General features: G+C 41.8%; 1 protein-coding gene across 2 annotated transcripts in view; it reads right to left on the bottom strand.

Annotated features, from left to right (window-relative positions):
- The window catches only part of klf12b (Kruppel like factor 12b), a 192,163-nt gene that overhangs the window by 117,127 nt on the left and 61,634 nt on the right, over positions 1 to 13,402 (bottom strand). For both annotated transcript variants that reach the window (XM_084179501.1, XM_084179502.1), the window contains exon 2: positions 2,991 to 3,072. In XM_084179501.1, coding sequence (XP_084035627.1) covers positions 2,991 to 3,056 — 66 coding nt within the window. In that variant the 5' untranslated portion in view covers positions 3,057 to 3,072. The remainder of the gene's footprint in view (positions 1 to 2,990; positions 3,073 to 13,402) is intronic.

The following is a 13,402-nucleotide window of genomic DNA, read 5'->3' as shown; positions in this document are numbered from 1 at the left end:
TTGTCATGATAGGTTAGGTTGTTCCCTTCCATTCTGTAGTGTTTGATCTAATGCTTTCTGGGAAATGTATTTTTTCATAATATTTAATTACATGTAAGTGAATTATAAATGATTAAAGACAACCTACAAAATAATCTTACAATATTTCCAGGCCACTGTAATTATTTAAAACTAATTTTTAGGAGGATACATTTTTAAACTGAACATTTTCCAAACATGTTAAATGTAACCATAGACATGTGCATAATAATGTATGGAATAAATTAGCCATTTTAATTTCAATTAATTTAATCAAATTCTACTTCCTTGAATTAAAATTCAATTCCAATTCTGCTTCCTGTGGGGTGTGGCCAATTCAAATTAATGAATTGAATTGGAATTAAAGACCAATTCGCAACCCAATTCAGAATTGACCCCAAGCCTATCACGGACATTATGTCTGCTATTACAAAATGTATTAGAATCAACAAGTTATTGACAACACATGAACGAAAATCAATAGCTGGATCATAGCTGGATATACTATACATCATGACGACAGCCATCACTAAAAATAAAACATGGGCTGGACTCTTCTGCACATACACACAGCTGTAGCAGCTACACAAAGCTCTGTCGTAACCTAGCAACAGCTTCTGCACAGCAGAAGACCACTTCATGTCTCTAGCTGACTCATTTTCCGACCAAAGAGCATTTAACTTATGTTTGGGCAAAAACAATAATATAGCATAACGTTGGACTCCTGTAATAGTACACAAAGACTTGACCCAGCGGCCAAAACTAATTGCAATGACGAAATTACAAACTGCTATGCCCGCTGCAAAGAGGAATGGTACAAGGTCCTCTGTAGCTCAATTGGTAGAGCATGGCGCTTGTAACGCCAGGGTAGTGGGTTCGATCCCCGGGACCACCCATACGTAAAAATGTATGCACACATGACTGTAAGTCGCTTTGGATAAAAGCGTCTGCTAAATGGCATATTATTATTACTTCACTTACTACACTACATGCAGGGCATCTTAGATCTTCTTTTAGTTTTTTTTGCACCTTGTGTGTGGAATGATCTACAATGCACTTTAAAATTGGAGGAATTGGTGCCTCTAGGGCATTTCAGATGGTTGTTAGGGGACCTTTTTACTGAAGAATGTGTCTGTTCTTTTATGATTGTGTTTTGCTTTTCGTGTATTGTGGTGCATAACAAAGTGTATTTGATCTGTGTATATGAATGTGTAGTTTAATGTCTTTATTGTATTTTAAATGTGTATTGTTGTGCTATACAGGCCTCATCTGGTCTCAGCATTGACTCCCTGTCAAAATAAAGGTTAAATAAAAAGGTAACTAATTATGAAAATGAAGGGAAAAGCAAAGGATGAAACAGACTAAACCCCCATGAAAAGTGTCAGTTATTGTGCATATTGTGGTCACACAGTTTGGAGGGAAGGTATGCTCAGGTGGCAAGAGCATCATGTAACAGGAAGTGTATTAAGATCATTGAGACAGAGAGAGAGTGAGAGAGACAGTTTTCTTTGTTTTTCACATCTTATTCTGCTAGGACTCGTATTGTTCGATACTTACAGTTTAACAAAATTGTTGAGGCAGTTGTTAAAAATTGTTCTGACTATATAGCTACATTTGCTTACTTTTCATGCCAGTCTTGAATTGAACTTAAGTGAGAGAGGAGTGAAACTGAAAGTCTGTCTGAGGGGTATAGTGAGAGACAGGGTGGGAGAGAAAGAAGGGTGAGAGAGACCGTGTGTAGGCGTGTGAGAGAGACGGATGGAGAGATGGAGAGATGATAGTGAGTGTTTGTATAGAGGAAAGACAGAGTTGGTTGGTTTTAGGCATAGGGCTGAGAAAAATACATATTCCAGCATACAGTAAATTAGGGTGAGAAAGAGACTTGTAGGGAGAGACAGGCTCAGTGGCGTACCGCAGTTTCGTGGTTTTGCCATAAGGCAAAGAGAAAAATGTGCAGTTTAATAGCTAATCTCATACTATTCTACATATTTTGCCATGAGGCTGAGAGAAAATGCTGCTGTTTTAAAGCTAACTTCCTGCAATTCTACACATATTGCCGTGGGGCAGAGAGAACCATTTGCAGTTTTATAGCTAATTTCATACTATTCTACACATTTTGCAATGACGCAGAGAATTTAGCATTTTTAAAGCTAATTTCCTGCTTTTCTAAACATTTTGCAATGAGGCTGAGAGAAAATGTTGCTGTTTCTAAGCAATTTGTCCTGCAATTCTACACATATTGCCATTGGGCAGAGAGAAAAATGTGCAGTTTTACAGCTACTCTCATGCAATTCTACACATTTTGCATTGAGGCTGAGAGAAATTGTTGCAGGTTTACAGCGACCACAGCCCGTGGGCCATGTGGGGCTGCAGGGTTTTTAGTACGCCAGTGCTGAGACTGTGGTGTGTGTGTGTGTGTGTGTGTGTGTGCGCGTGGGTGTTTTGATTTTGAATTGGAGAGAGACATAGAGAGGGAGAAAGAGAGAGAGCAAGAGAGAGAGAGAGATACATCATTTTGTAGTTTTCCTTGTGTGTCTCCCTGAAGCAGTGACTCTGGGAGAATCTTTAATTGCATACCCCTTGCGTCCTCTCTCCTCTCTCCTTCTCAAAACCCATTGGAGCTGAAGGTCAGAGGGGAGGGACGTCTGGCTTTCTCATCCAATGAGTTTTGAGAGACGAGGAGAGAGAACAGAAGAAGCGAGTTGTATGCAATTACAATCTTCCCCCTGCCCCCCAACATGGCCTCCGTGCTGGCTTGAGCAACCTCACAGTAAGTATTCTATACATTCCTACCCCAGCTGCTTTGGCCCTCTCCTCTCCTCCTCACCACCACGCTCTCCAACCACTCCTCCAAACCCCTGGACTCTCTTCCCTCGTTCTCTCCCTCTCAAGCCTGGAAGTAATTATAGGGCTATTTCCGGGAGGAGGAAAGAAAAGAAAGGAGAAGGAATTGAAAACAACTGCTCTCTTACCCCTTGCTCCGAATCCAGGGGCTCGGCTTTGACTCGGACTGCAGGCATTCCATCAAGCATTAACATCCTGTTCTCGGGCCGTCTGTGGAGGAATAGAGGAAGGGGGAAGATGGATGCTGAGTTTGACCATGACTAAGCATCTTAGTTTGACACACAAAGAAAAAGTAAAAAGCATGAGCTGATGCACGGGGCTGACGAACGGAACAGTAAACTGAGTAAAAATAAAGTAGTTGCGCGTTCTAATTCTACAACATAGAAATACACACAAGCACAAACACACATACACATGCTTAGGGCTTAAATGCTTACAATTAAATAAATAGCCAGGTATTGTACTGTACAGTGCCTTCAGAGAGTATTCAGACCCCTTGACCTTTTCCACATTTTGTTACGTTACAGCCATATTCTAAAATTGATTAAATCGTTTTTCAATCAACAGGTATTTACAAATTTTTGTTAATAGAAAAAAAAATACAAACCTGAAATGTCACATTTACATAAGTATTCATACCCTTTACTCAGTACTTTGTTGAAGCACCTTATTGGCAGCGATTACAGCATTGAGTCTTCTTGGGTATGACACTATAAGCTTGGCACACCTGTATTTGGGGAGATTGTCCCATTCTTCTCTGCAGATGCTCTCAAGCTCTGTCAGGTTGGACAGGGAGTGTTGCTGCACAGCTATTTTCAGGTCTCTCCAAATATGTTAGATCGGGTTCAAGTCCGGGCTCTGGCTGGGCCACTCAAGGACATTCAGAGACTTGTCCCGATGCCACTCATGCATTGTCTTGGCTGTGTGCTTAGGGTCGTTGTCCTGTTGGAAGGTGAACCTTCGCCCCCGTCTGAGGTCGTGAGCGTTCTAGAGCAGATGTTCATCAAGGATCTCTCTGTACTTTGCTCCGTTCATCTTTGTCTCGATGCAGACTAGTCTCCCAGTCCCTGCCGCTGAAAAGCATCCCCACAGGATGACGCTGCCACCACCATTGTTCACCGTAGGGATGGTGCCAGGTTTCCTCCAGACGTGACGCTTGGCATTCAGGCCAAAGAGCTCAATCTTGGTTTCATTAGACCAGAGAATCTTGTTTCTCATGGTTTAAGAATCTTTAGGTGCCTTTTGGCAAACTCCAAGCGGACTGTAATGTGAGAAGTGTCTTCCGTCTGGCCACTCTAACATAAAGGCCTGATTGTTGGAATGATGCAGAGATGGTTGTCCTTCTGGAAAGTTCTCCCATCTCCACAGAGGAACTCTACAGCTCTGTCAGAGTGACCATCGGGTTCTGACCAAGGCCCTTCTCCCCCGATTGCTCAGTTTGGCCGGGCGGCCAGCTCTAGGAAGAGTCTTGGTCGTTCCAAACTTCTTCCATTTAAGAATGATGGAGGCAACTGTGTTCTTGTGGACCTTCAATGCTGCAGAAATGTTTTGGTACACTTCCCTAGATTTGTGCTTCAACACAATCCTGTCTCAGAGCTCTACGGACAATTCCTTCGACCTCATGGCTTGGTTTTTGCTTTGACATTCACTGTCAACTGTGGGACCTTATATAGACAGGTGTGTCCCTTTCTAAATCATGTCCAATCAATTGAACCTACCACAAGTGGACTCCAATAAAGTTGTAGAAACCTCTCTAGGATGATTAATGGAAACAGGATGCACTGGAGCTCAATTTCAAGTCTCATAGCAAACGGTCTGAATTCTTATGTAAATAAGGTATTTCTGTTTTTTTATTTTAATAAATTTTCGTTTTGTCATTATGGGATATTGTGTGTAGATTGATGAGGAAAATGTTCATTTAATCAATTTTAGAATAAGGCTGTAACGTAACAAAATGTGGAAAAAGTAAAGGGGTCCGAAGGCACTGTACATCCTGTATGTGCACTGACAAACACAAACTTAAGCACAACCACATACACAAAGAAACAGTCACATATGTGACTCGTTTCAGGAAACTAGGCGTATATAAAAAGCGTCACTACTTTACAGGAGAGCCTTTTGAACGTAAACTTTATTTTTTTTAATCAAAATGCGTTTTTTTTTCATGCAGGGTAGTAACGTTATGAGTTGGGATTATGGTTCATTGTTTAGCTAGCTAGCTAGCTACATGTCTAAACAAAAGACTCCACTATGCAAGTAACCATTTCAATAGAATGTTCATTATGTTGCTGCGACAACTGTCGACAGACGTAGCTGGTAAATTAAGTCTGGCTATCTACTCCGATTTCAGAGCACTCTCGTCTGAATGTGCCAGAGCGCAGAATAACTGACGAATGCTCAACACCCATTGAATATGGCCGGTGTCAGTAAACGTTGGCAAAAAAGCGTAATTAAATTGTTGCCAGCAGCACAGTTGCAGTCACCAACGCTCTGGATAACATAAAAAAAGCCTAACCAACTCTGCTAGGGCGAGTAAAATGGTCAGTGAGCTGTTCTCTCATTTTTGTCTGGAAGTAGCTAGCAAGCTAGCCAACTTTAGCCAGTTAGCTTGGGTGCTTGACTGATGTTGTTAAGTCAGAACGCTCGGATCAACCCTACTCCTCGGCCAGACAATCTGACAATGCTCTGAGTTTTCCAACGCCCAGAGCACACTCTGACACTCCAGATTAAATTTACGAACACGTAGTTTAAACCAGACTTTAGTCTTGTAATCTTTGGTTGTTTAGTACATGGCCTCATATGTGAATCCGTTCAGAGATGGGTGGGGCTAAAGCTTAAGAGGGTGTGAACGATGCTGAATGGGTGTAGACAAAGAAGGGCTCTCCAGTAGGTGTATCAAAACATTCAAGGCCATTTTCTCAAAAGTGAGGTTACAGGTTTATCAACTTTCAAAGCAGAATTACTTTCCCATTATTCCTCAACTGTAGTGTATGATATACCATTTTCTAGCTCTGAGTCTCTACTTTTATCCAATGCAAAAAACACAATTTCAAATTTTGCTACACAAGACCAAATCGAGCCGGTCGGTCACATATAAGAACACACACACACACACAGCCCACTCTCTCTCAGTCTAAACAAGCTTTCTGTTTGTAACTACTGGTTCACTGACATCACTTGTCTACATGAGTGTTCCGGTATGTTTACAAATAATCAATGTGTAATAGACATACATTATAATGACCATGTCTATATTTCCATAAAACTAATGCACAACCACGGTGATCCTGTCCATTTCTATTGGCACAACCACACAATATGAATGCGTCCCAAATAACTCCCTCTCCCATACATAGTGCACTACTTTTGACTAGAGCAATATACACAGTGTAAAAAACATTAGGAACACCTTCCTAATATTGAGTTGCAGCCCTTTTGCCCTCAGAACAGCCTCAATTGGTCTGGGCATGGCCTCTACAAGTAATTCATGCAAGCAGTAAAATCAGATTAAAAAAACAGATAAGAATACACCTTATGGAACAGCGGGGACTGTGAAGAGACACACACACAGGCACAGACACACGCATACACACACACACGATAACATACGTGCTATACACACACGTACATATGGATTTTGTGTATTATGTGGTAGTAGAGTAGCGGCCTGAGGGCACACAATGTGTTGTGAAATCTGTTGTGAAATGTAATGTCATGTTTTTAATTATATATAACTACCTTAATTTTGCTGGACCCCAGGAAGAGTAGCTGCTGCATTGGCAGCCGCTAATGGGGATCCATAATAAATACAATGCGTTCCACAGGGATGCTGGCCCATGTTGACTCCAATGCTTCCCACAGTTGTGTTAAGTTGGCTGGATGTCCTTTGGGTAGTGGACCATTCTTGATACACACAGGAAACCATTGAGCGTGAAAAACCCAGCAGTGTTGCAGTTCTTGACACACTCAAACCGGTGCGCCTGGCACCTTCTACCATACCCCATTCAAATGTACTTAAATATTTTGTTTTGCCTGTTCACCCTCTGAATGGCGCACATACACAATCCATGTCTCAATTGTCTCAAGGTTTAAAAATCCTTCTTTAACCTGTCTCCTCCCCTTCATGTACACTGATTGAAGTGGATTTAACAAGTGACATCAATAAGGGATCACAGCTTTCACTTGGATTCACCTGGTCAGTCCATGTCATGGAAAGATGTTCCTAATGTTTTGTCCACTCTGTGTATGTCCTCCAGGAGAAGTGTTTCCATCAAGCAGGAGGCTTATTGTACAATCCAAGGGAATCAAATCACATCTCAAAACACTCATTGACATTTTATGTCATGCTTCATTTTATTTGCTACTTGTCAACGTAGTATATAATGATCATGATTGCATTACACAAAGACACAACAGCACAACGATGTACAATATATGTCCTGCATGTGCCAAGAATGTTATGGTGTCACTCCCTGATCTGTTTCACCTGTCTTTGTTTATTATTATTATTATTATTATTATTATTATTATTATTATTATTATTATTATTATTTGTGATTGTCTCCACCCCCCTACAGGTGTCGCCCATCTTCCCCATTATCCCCAGTGTATTTATACCTGTGTTCTCTGTTTGTATGTAGCTCAGTTGGTAGAGTATGGTGTTTGCAACGCCAGGGTTGTGGGTTCGATTACCACAGGGGGGCCAGTATGATTTTTAAAATTTTTATAATGTATGCAATAACTGTAAGTCGCTCTGGATAAGAGCGTCTCCTAAATGACTAAAATGTAAATGTAAATTTCTGTTGCCAGTTCGTTTAATTTCATCAAGCCTATCTGCGTTTTTCCCCTTGCTCCTGTCTCTCAAGTTGCCTGCCCTGGACCTGTCGTTTGCCTGTCCCCTGTTTTTGTAATAAACTTTTGTTACTTCGACACTGTCTGCATCTGGATCTTCTCCTGAAACGTGATATATGGGGAATGTTTGGTAACAATTTATTTTAGGTGTCCTTATTCATGCATTCATAAAGTATTTATAAGAGCTATATAACACAATACACAATTTTTCATAAGCTGTAATCAGTAGTTTTAAATAGTTATGAGTAACGGCTGTTATAGATGACTGTTCATCCTGTTGTCATCTGCTCTAATGCATGACAACTTATGTCATACAGTATGTTATTAGATGCTGCATAAGTGCCTACATACCAGATGTTGTATCAGGGCGTCATATCATTTACTAAACTCACATTATTATATTTAATGGATTGATGGACATCATAACCATTTCATATGCCGTTATACAGTGTGCACAGACACCTTAAGTAAAGTGACATTCAATTAATACCACAGAGTTGAGAGTATCACAAAACCATTCAGGATCTCCAAGAAACATGGGCAAATGGGAGCACAGATGTATTTAGGATTTTTTTTTTTTTTTTTTTTACAACAAATGAAACAAACTGCTCTGGGGCACCACAGGATTTGTGACAGCTGTGAAAAAAAGGAAGTTGTGCAGGCTACAGTAACAATGACATAAATGGGTAGTTAGTCAGGTAGTTAGCTCACTAAATTGCAACGTAGCTCTCCGGGAACAGGGTTGGAAAGCCCTGTTATACACAGTCCAAACATAGTGTTTTGTTTGACAGCAAGTTGACAGTATTGCTAGCTAGCCCTTCATTCACCCGTAGGGCCACGAGCAGCCCCACTGTGCCCCCATCGCTGCAAAGGTCGCTGGTTCTAATCCCCGAGCCGACTAGGTGAAAAATCTGTCGATGTGCCCTTGAGCAAGGCACTTAACCCTAATTGCTTCTGTAAGTCGCTCTGGATAAGAGCGTCTGCTAAATGACTAAAATGTAAATGTAAATGTATAAATCTGACTGCAGCACATCACACAATACATTTTCTTTCACATAGCTACACTTTAAATGCAATTGCACGTTGTTTAACTCAATCTTACTAACGTTATCTTATTCATGTTCTTTGCTGTTGGTTTGCCATGGGCTGATTATCTCCCTTGTCATGTGTCGTCATTGTTGTAACGATGGTATGTCCCACTCTTGATCCTTGCTCTTCCGATTTCACCGATATTATTCGCTGACACAAGAGCTCTAAATAACTTTTCATTGGATCTGCAAACTGTCCATTTGTGTCAGCGAATCATATAGATGAAACTTAATGGACATTTTGGAGATCCAATTAAAATGTGTTTATAGCTCTTGGGCCAGAGAATCATATCACTGAAATTAGAAGAAGAAAAGTGGGACTAATGCTGCTTTCGTAACCAAGTGGGAATTTACCACCTACTACTGGGAAAAATCCACTTGACCGGCCCTCCAACTGGTAATTACTAGTGGGAAAGTCATCTATCATCCTGAGCTCCCACTTCTGCCCAAGGGGCCAGGGTTCCGGTCTGGAGTCACGGTTTCGACTGCACCTACAGTCTTGCTTCAGTACTGAAGTTTAACGGACGTCCGGCACAGAAATATTATTTCCATAGACGGCACCTAGAGTGCCAGATTTGAACATTCCTAATAAGACACTTTAGTCATCGCCTTTGTGCACAAAACATCCATTGAATTATTGAAATAATTGTCACTGAGGCCGATAATTGTTTTAAACTCACAGCTGAAGATAAACATTTTATTTCACCCAATGTCTGCCATGTTTTTGGATGACGTGATGACATCGTTACTGCTCGCACTGCTCCTTGTGCGCATTGACTGCTAGTGTGTATGTGAAGTTGGGCCATGTAAACCGGATGCAACCCGGATATAGACGGTCCATGAAATCGGTGTATGCGAACGTGAATAGGTTCCTTTGAAAACAATGGTCGGCCATCTTGGTCGGAGTCACTAGTTCTTTTATACCTCAGTGCTTCTCCCACATGCTGAACTCTGACGTCACCTACTAAGGAAATGACCTCGACAATAGCAGCATTTTCTACAGCTAAATGCAAAATAAATAAATAAATAAATAAATAGACAATCTATTAATTTGTTTCCAAGCATAACAGCTGTACTTTTAGTTCATGGTTTATGCAGCTTGTTGGCCATTAGCCAATCGGTGTTTATCAACAAGTTCCAAGCACGTGAATGCATCCAACTGGTATTTACGACTTCACAACTGGTAAATTCCCAGCTCCCACTTGGTTACGAACACAGCATAATATAACAGGGAGAAGACAGATGTTGGCTCATGTAGCAAACCTAACCACAGCAAATAACATGAATAATAATAACATAAGCTAGTAAGAGTTAAATATATGAAAAGGTAATTGTGTTTAAAGTGTAAGTGAAAGAGAATGTTCATGTGCAATGTGCTACAGTGTAACTATTGCCACCTGTAGCTAGTAGAGCTGGGAATTGCCAGGGACCTCATTATGCAATATTATCATGATACATAGGTGCCAATATGATATGTATTGTGATTCTCCCGATTCTATATGCATTACTATTCGATACTGTGTTTTTATTGCGATTCGATGTGCCAAACATATTGCTCATCATATGTCTGCTGCAGAGGGAGAAGAGAGAGACATGATAAAATGAGTTTTGATCAGTCATGGAAATAAATGTGCTGAAAACAAATTGGCTCCCTATTTAAAAAGAAGGTGGAGAACAAGCTATGGAGGAAAAATACTGACGTTTTGGTGCAGGTACAGCCAACTAGCACAAAAACAATATTGTGATATTGACAAAACCACTTTTTGTGCTGTCTTTCTTGTGTCCATTTTGTTTAAATACATGCTATTGTTGTCTTATATTTAAAAAAGGAGCCACAAATTGTGTTGTAAACGTTTATTTTGATGTATGCTTCCAAATAAGGATCGAAATTTACAGAATGGTTAGCTGTAATATGTAATTGATGAAATGTCTATATTTCTCAGTGTTTTAGAATTGGTTGCATGTTAGGCTATATATCGATGTGTGCCCGATGTCACCCCTCATCCCTGATTCACTGCTGGGCGCGCAATATCAAGTGCGCCTACAGGCTATTTAGTGTGGTGTCAATCAAATGATCCATAACCTATAGGCTACAGGCTACGTAGTGCATGCTCGGAGAAGCACAGAGCAAAGTTGTATGTCTAAGATAGCTGCTGGGATGGTATAAATACAATTAGGCTGCATGACACAGAAATTGATATTCTAACCGTGAGCCCTGGCCTGCTCTTCTCTTGCTGATCAAAAACGTGTTTGTGTGCTGCCTAACCAATGGCTGTGCTGTGTAGGCCTATGGTGGCAGTTCAGGTGGAGAGTCGAAGGCTTCTTCCGAAAATAATTGTGGATTTGATTGAGCGCGGACTAGGCTATAGGCTATGTTCTGCTCCGTTTGAGAAGGAGAGTGCAAAGATGAGGAGGACCGGAGTCAACTTTGATAGTTTGCTACTACTATAATTGATTTGATTAAAAACAATATGTTTCTTGCCCATTAAGTATTTATCAGAGTTATTGACAATAAGCCAGACTCAAGTAACTTACATTGTGGTGCTGAAACTTGAAGCAGCGGCACAATCAATTGGAAATGGACAGCTCATGGGGCTGAAAGTAGGCAAATTTGAGGAGGCATAACTTATTTCAACCATCTTCATTTTAATTAGTCTTTACTAACAACAAGAGAGCTTTGTGTTGGAGCCTATTTCTTCCTATTTAAGAAATAAGAGGTAGGCCTACCTGTTTGACAGACACAATTAGGCTATAAGCCACTATATCCATAGATTTGTCGGTCAATTCCTCCACCCATCATGCACTCTTTAAATGTCTGTGAAGTGCTGTTAAATTAAAACCAAGACTCGAATTGAGGGGGTATGAGAGAGTATGCAAAAGGCCTACCTTTTATTAAAGAAAATGGCAAAAAGCACAGCCCTACCCCTGATTAGCTTAAGATTTTTATGAAATTTAAACGGATCCGATTATATAAAGTGATCTATAACAGCGCTTTGGTCCGCGATACTTTATGCTAGAAAAAAACTGTAAAATACCCGGGAAAGATGTGACTCCGATATGGGGATATCATTGTTTCCTTTCTTTGACATTCAGAGGCTGAGCTACTTACTTCCATCTATAGCAGAGGAGACCAAAAAGGACTGCTAAGGAAGTAATCTAATTCTGTAACTATCAATTGGTTAAGCTATTCACTTTCTGTAGAAAAGAAAATGTTTAAACCCAGACAGCTTTTAGGGAAACACTTGTGACCTTCTCTCGTTGGGTTAAGCCACGGAAGAAGTGTAGCCAGCAGTTAAAGCTTACATTTTTTTGCGTCGGTAGACCTACTCTGTCTGGGGTGGAAAGGTAGGCCTAACTTAAATTTAGTTATTTGCAAACAGGGACAGTTTGGTTTGCAAACAAGACACAGATTTTGCATTGGAGAAATATGCTAAGATGAAAACGTAGCTCTGTCCATTCTTAGCCTGTAATTTCACTAATTTGAATGGCATTAACAAAGATTCTGCTAATATGTGAAATGATGTGGAATTGTATGAAATGTTTATAAAAAGGCAATTTTTTCTCTGACCTGCAAATACGATCATAGATTCATGCAATGCTTTTACTATAAAGGATATCTTTCCACCCCAACTCTTGTCCATGGTGGTCTTGTCACGATCGTTACCGGATGAAGTGGACCAAGGCGCAGCGTGATAAACGTACATACTTTATTCAGTACTTAACACGAACAAAACAACAAACGAAACGTGAAGTCCTAGGTTAATAACACAATCATTTCGGAACAAGATCCCACAACCTAACATGCCAAAAGGCTGCCTAAGTATGATCCCCAATCAGAGACAACAAGCTACAGCTGTCTCTGATTGGGTACCACCCTGGCCAACATAGAAACTAAACGATCTAGAACAAAAACCAATGAAAACTAAACATAGAAAATCCACACCCTGGCTCAACAATTAAGAGTCCCCAGAGCCAGGGCGTGACAGTACCCCCCCCCAAAGGCGCGGACTGCGACCGCGCCACACCAACACAACAGGGTAGGGGCCGGGTGGGCATTCCACCTCGGAGGCAGATCCGGCTCCGGGCGTGACCACCACTCTCTCTCTACCCCCCCCGTTGCGCCCCTGGTCTGGTCTGGCCCCGCTGGCCGGAGCTGGACTGAACACCGGTGGAGCGGATTGCTCTGGCTCCGGAGTGGAGCAGCTGACCGGTGCCGTACCAGCCACCGGTGGAACAGGCACGGACCGTGCCGGACTGACGACGCGCACCACTGGCTTGGTGCGGGGAGCAGGAACGGGCCGGACCGGGCTGACGACGCGCACCACTGGCTTGGTGCGGGGAGCAGGAACGGGCCGGACCGGGCTGACGACGCGCAGCACTGGCTTGGTGTGGGGAGCAGGAACAGGCCGGGCTGGACTGGGAACACGCACCATAGGCTTGGTGCGGGGAGCCGGAACGGGCCGGGCCGGACTGTGGAGGCGGACTGGAGGTCTGGAGCGGAGATCTGACACAACCCGTCCTGGCTGAATGCCTACTTCCACACAATATGTGTGAGGCATCAGCACAGGACGTACAGGGCTGTGCACTCGTACTGGCGCTAC

This window comes from Coregonus lavaretus (assembly GCF_964263955.1).
Source record: "Coregonus lavaretus genome assembly, chromosome: 16".
Taxonomy (NCBI): domain Eukaryota; kingdom Metazoa; phylum Chordata; class Actinopteri; order Salmoniformes; family Salmonidae; genus Coregonus; species Coregonus lavaretus.
Note: the sequence above shows the minus strand (reverse complement) of the source record. Positions and strands in the feature narration are given on the sequence as shown.